The 6000-nt window shown below is 49.7% G+C and overlaps 1 protein-coding gene across 1 annotated transcript in view; it reads right to left on the bottom strand.

The window, feature by feature from the left end:
• The window catches only part of LOC115110473 (glutamate receptor ionotropic, NMDA 2B-like), an 80513-nt gene that overhangs the window by 28987 nt on the left and 45526 nt on the right, over positions 1–6000 (bottom strand). The window contains 3 exon segments of the mRNA XM_065010175.1: positions 438–630; positions 3728–3998; positions 4405–4548. Of these exon segments, the coding sequence (XP_064866247.1) occupies positions 438–630; positions 3728–3998; positions 4405–4548 (608 nt within the window).

Here is a 6000-nt window from a genome sequence, read left to right as displayed (position 1 = left end):
AATAGCACTCAGCAGCTCCCAACAAGCCCCGAATCAGTGGAGGAAACTGGATTTTTGTAAGCGACCAAACCCACTTTGGTGTCCCAACAGGATGCCCAACAATCCCCCAACACATAGAGGCAGAGTGGCAAAACACAGAGGAGGGTGGAACTGCCCCGGAATGCAATACCCCACTCAGTTCCACAGAGCAGCACAACGGTCTACAACGGGCTACTGTTCTCAGACTGAAACGCCACTGGGACCAATTAAAGCGCGGCAGAATGCTCCGCATCACAACCAGTTCAAAAGGCCCAGCAGAGGAAAGTCTGGGTGTGGGGGTGCAGCACGGGGAGGGGGGCTGTTTTGGGAGGGAGATGTGTGTATGTGTGTGTTACTCTTTGTGTGTGCAGATGTTGAAAGATTTCAAAGGGTTAATAGGTGATCCGCCCCAGATTTACCTGAGCACCTCATTGGGGTTCCCAGCAATGGGCCCCTTCTTGTCCGTGGCCCCGTGGCACTCAGACTTCATCAGGGTGTGTGCCCCCCTGTCGAGCATCATGGTGGAGGTTGCCATGGCGATGACAGCCACCCCATCGCGCACGCGAGCCTCCAGGCCGTAGTCCCACTCATCATACGACACAGAGATTAAACCTGCAGAGAGACAGAGAGAGAGAGAGAGAGAGAGAGATGAGAAGGAGGGGGTGGATAGAGAGAGCAAGAGAGAGAGATGAGAAGGAGGGGGTGGATGGAGAGAGCAAGAGAGAGAGAAAGGAGGGAAGAGGCAGAAACAGATGAGAATAGGAAGAAGTGATGAAAGTGATGAAGTGATGAGTGATGAGAATAGGAAGAAAGGGAGAGCAGAAAGAGAGAAAGGGAGAGCAGAAAGAGAGAGATCCATGACATACAGTCGACAGAGGAGACAGAGGAGACAGAGGAGAGAGTGACAGGGGGGAGATGGAGAAAGAGAGCAGAGGAAAAGAGGTTATGCACTCAAGGGGCTAAACACACTATGAGGCGTGTGCCACACACCACTGACAGCCACCCCTCTCCTCTTTTCTCAGTCAAACTGCATCCTCACGCCCTCTCTGTCTGCTACGGCCCACTTGACAGGGACTGGCCAATCCATTACCAGGCAACTGGACAGAAATAGACAGACAGCATCCAACCTGTAGACCCACGGGGCCCTGGGATGACAGCTCAGTCTCTCCAGGACCATATCTAATGTCACACTCTGTTGACACTTTCTCAAGGCTTTTATATTCACCCTACAAAAATGATATTATAGAACTAGAGTGTGTGCATGCTAGTGGAAAGGGTTGGTTGGTAGCCAGTGGGACCTGTCCATCTCCGGACATGAGGAAAATGTTGCAACAACTTAGACAATCTCATCTCCCTTAGCAATGGGGGTAAACAGGAAGAGGTGGACAATGGTGTTGACTTAGAGGTGTATGAGCACTTGTGCTCTGAGAACCAGACCCCTTGTCCTTCCATTTGAACTGCAGTAGTCCTCTACTCCCCGCCCCTCCTTCTCATTCTATCTGTTGATTGGAGGACCTGATTACAAAACCCCGCCATTGGTGCCAGACAGCTCATCATTGTCTGTGATGTAAGATTAGGGGGGTCACATGCTAAATACGTTAGCAATATATGTGTGTCACGAGATGTGTGTTTAAGTGAATTGCGAAAGAGAGAGGGATAGAGGCGGAGGAGGAGAGAGAGGGATAGGAGGAGGAGGAGGAGGAGGAGGGATAGAGGAGGAGGAGGAGAGAGAGGGATAGAGGCGGAGGAGGAGGAGGAGGAGAGAGAGGGATAGAGGAGGAGGAGGAGGAGGGGAGGAGGAGGAGAGAGGGATAGAGGAGGAGGATGAGAGAAAGGGATAGTGGAGGAGGAGGAGAGAGGGATAGAGGAGGAGGATGAGAGAAAGGGATAGTGGAGGAGGAGGAGAGAGAGGGATAGAGGAGGAGGAGGAGGAGGAGGAGAGAGAGGGATAGAGGAGGAGGAGGAGAGAGGGATAGAGGAGGAGGAGGAGAGAGGGATAGAGGAGGAGGATGAGAGAAAGGGATAGTGGAGGAGGAGGAGAGAGGGATAGAGGAGGAGGATGAGAGAAAGGGATAGTGGAGGAGGAGGAGAGAGGGATAGAGGAGGAGGAGGAGGAGGAGGAGGAGAGAGAGGGATAGAGGAGGAGGAGGAGGAGGAGGAGAGAGAGGGATAGAGGAGGAGGAGGAGAGAGGGATAGAGGAGGAGGAGGAGGAGGATGAGAGAGAGGGATAGAGGAGGAGGAGGAGGAGGAGGAGGAGAGAGAGGGATAGAGGAGGAGGGAGGAGAGAGGGATAGAGGAGGGAGGATGAGAGAAAGGGATAGTGGAGGAGGAGGAGGAGAGAGGGATAGAGGAGGAGGAGGAGGAGGAGAGAGAGAGGGATAGAGGAGGAGGAGGAGAGAGGGATAGAGGAGGAGGAGGAGAGGGATAGAGGAGGAGGATGAGAGAAAGGGATAGTGGAGGAGGAGGAGAGAGGGATAGAGGAGGAGGATGAGAGAAAGGGATAGTGGAGGAGGAGGAGAGAGGGATAGAGGAGGAGGAGGAGGAGGAGGAGAGAGAGGGATAGAGGAGGAGGAGGAGGAGGAGGAGAGAGAGGGATAGAGGAGGAGGAGGAGAGAGGGATAGAGGAGGAGGAGGAGGAGGATGAGAGAGGGATAGGAGGAGGAGGAGGAGGAGGAGAGAGAGGGATAGAGGAGGAGGAGGAGAGAGGGATAGAGGAGGAGGATGAGAGAAAGGGATAGTGGAGGTGGAGGAGAGAGGGCTAGAGGAGGAGGATGAGAGAAAGGGATAGTGGAGGAGGAGGAGGAGAGAGGGATAGAGGAGGAGGAGAGAGAGGGATAGAGGAGGATGAGGAGGAGAGAGAGATAGAGGAGGAGGAGGACAAAGAGGGATAGAGGAGCAGGAGGAGAGAGAGGGATAGTGGAGGGGGAGGAGGTGAGATTGAGATACTGTATTTCCCCAGAGTGCCACTTAAGGAACGCATCAGTGGAATTACTTATGAGGATTGGAGGCCATCAAATATGGTCGAAAAGTATTTAGCGTGCCTGTTAACAAATGAGCATGTTAGTGTGCACCTTGGCTTCACACTGAACCATCGCAAACACCAGGCCTTAACTATATCGCATACCACATTATTTGTACTCTAAATTAGTTAGTAAGTTCTCCATTAAAGGTATAGGCCTACATGTGCTAGAAATATGAACTTAGTGAGACAATTCACATTCTGAAGGTTACTGTAAGGCCTATACTGTAAATTAATCAAACAGTGATAAACTGAAGTGTTGATTTTGACAGTTTGACACAAAACACTCTTAATTCATGCAGTATCTGCCATCTGTCACAGACTAATGTGCAGGACAAACCTTCTCAAGGGACAGTTAAAACCTGCAGAAAAACACGTTCATTACCTCGCCCACTCGACCATCACACATCATATGATTTACATAGCTAACATGGTAATTATTATTAAGGGCCATATCCATCAACTTGAGATGCAAGCGATTTACCATGATTTATCGTAAATCATGCAGAAATATCAATGTAAGATTTTGCACCCAAAAATATGCATTGTGAGCATGGATTTCAGATTAGGATTTGATCAGTACCAGCTACCTGGTCCCACATATTCCCAACTATATATCAACATCAAAACCAAAACCAATCATAGACTTTAAATGGAGATAAATCACATAGAACTTATTCCAAACCAACCTGTAGGGAACTCGGCAGGGATCACTTCAGCGTCCCCAGCTACCAGCGAGGGGACGATCCAGGTGTAGCCGTAGCCCGTGATCCCTACGGAGTGGGCCACTTCGAAGATGGTGTTGGCCTCCTCCTTAGTGCAGTACAGCAGGATGACTGGGCTCTGCAGCTTCTTCAGCTGGTTCTGGATCTTAGAGTCTCCATCGTCCACTGACATGTCCAGCAACAGAACCTCCTCCAGCTCCCAGCCCACAAAGCTGTTCTCTATGGTGCTCCGGATCTACAGGGTAGAGGGAGGGACGGAGGGACCAGGGAGGAAGAAGTAGGTGGGTGAGAGGTAGGGTTGGGTATGATAATCTGTCATTTTGAGTTATCACAAAAGGTGTTCAAGGACATTGAGGAAGACAGAGGCGTGTGAGAGGGCTGAAGGGCCATTTGACAGGGCCAATCTGATTTCTCTCAACGCAACAGTATTTAAATACCTACTGACACTTCCTGACTACATGAACAAGTTGAGATTAGCTGCCGGGCTTAGTAGTTGCCTTCCTATCACTATCCTAGAAGTTAAGACTATAAGTCCATGGGGACGTTACAGTCTGCTCATGGACTGCCTGGTGGCAGTATTCAAATGAAGGAGGGAAAAAGAGAGAGCTACCCTGTCGTGAGGGCGTGTATCAGTGAGCTACCTTGGTGACAAAGTCCAGGTATCCGGGGTAGTATGTGGTGACGATGGAGAAGATGTACCAGTCGTACTCCTCCATGATGTTGAGCATGACCGAGGCCTGCTGCTCGATGGACGGGCCGAACTGGAAGAACATAGAGTTGTCATCCTGGGGAACAGAAGAGTGGAGGTCAGTAATGCTATGTTACATGTCCACATTGAATATTGAACTGGGGAGGAGGCGTCTAGACAACACTGCAGTTGTTTCCCAATACTGTATGTGTGTGTGCGTGTGTGCGTGTGTGTGTGTGTGTGTGTGTGTGTGTGTGTGTGTGTGTGTGTGTGTGTGTGTGTGTGTGTGTGTGTGTGTGTGGCCGTGTTTCTGTGTGTGCCAGTGTGTGCGTCAGTGTGTAAAACCATGGCGTGTCTGTCAGCCGGGCAGGGTATTGAAATCTCTTTGGCTTAGGAATCCATGCTTCACTCAACATCAAAGCCTAACCTCTATAACCCAGGGGACGCACATGGGTTGATCCGTTACCTTGTTTCCACATGAATGAGATCAGACTAAACCACTGAAAAGGCACAGCAGAAAGGGGTGAATAAGTATGCTGTGTGTGTTTGTCACTTACATATGATATATCATACATAATAACTATGAATAAACAGTATATTCCACAACAGTATATTCCACAACAGTATATTCTACATGTCTAAGTCAATGTAAATTTCCACTGTACCCTCCTCTCCACTAGGCCATGATTGACCCTCTAGCCCTCCTCTATGTGTCCCTCTACACACTACCTTCATCCCACCTCATCACCTTTTTCCACTTTCTTTCTCATGTCCCTCTCTCCTGTGATCTCTCTCTATCTCCTCTCCTGTGATCTCTCTCTATCTCCTCTCCCGCTCCCTGTCCCATTTATTCCAGTGAAATTACTGCCAGGACACAGTTATAATTGAATTTCCAGCCCCCCTCCTCCACACGGTCCCCTGCAGCTCCCCTCCTCTCTTTCTAAGAGCAGTGTTAATGTACTGGCCCATGCAGTCATTCAGAGAGCCAGAGGTCCGCAGAATTTTCATTAGTAAAAAAAAGAGAAGAAGAAAAAAAGACCCAGAGCCAAATAAAGACTGGCTTCATTTACAGCAACAATAATTAAGGTCAGTCTGAATTATCACCTCCCTGAGTATCACACACATTAAAATGCCTGTCTCTGGGGCCACTGCAGTCTACTGTACTGGACCGTAAGACAGAGGGTAAATAACACACATTAAAATGCCTGAGGAGAGGAGTGTGTCTCTGAGGGATCTGTCCAGAGACAAGCAGCCACTGCAGTCTACTGTACTGGACCGTAAGACAGAGGGTAAATAACAGGGGGGAGAGAGGGAACAACACTGAGGGATAAAGGGAGAGACAGACAGAGACAGAGAGAGTAGGCTGGGTGAGGAACGAAGAGGGTAAATAATAGGGGAGAGAGGGAACAACACTGAGGGATAAAGGGAGAGACAGACAGAGACAGAGAGAGTAGGCTGGGTGAGGAACGAAGAGGGTAAATAATAGGGGGAGAGAGGAACAACACTGAGGGATAAAGGGAGAGACAGACAGAGACAGAGAGAGTAGGCT

This window comes from Oncorhynchus nerka, linkage group LG26, assembly GCF_034236695.1.
Source record: "Oncorhynchus nerka isolate Pitt River linkage group LG26, Oner_Uvic_2.0, whole genome shotgun sequence".
In the NCBI taxonomy this organism is placed as follows: domain Eukaryota; kingdom Metazoa; phylum Chordata; class Actinopteri; order Salmoniformes; family Salmonidae; genus Oncorhynchus; species Oncorhynchus nerka.
This window is presented reverse-complemented; position numbering and strand designations above follow the sequence as displayed.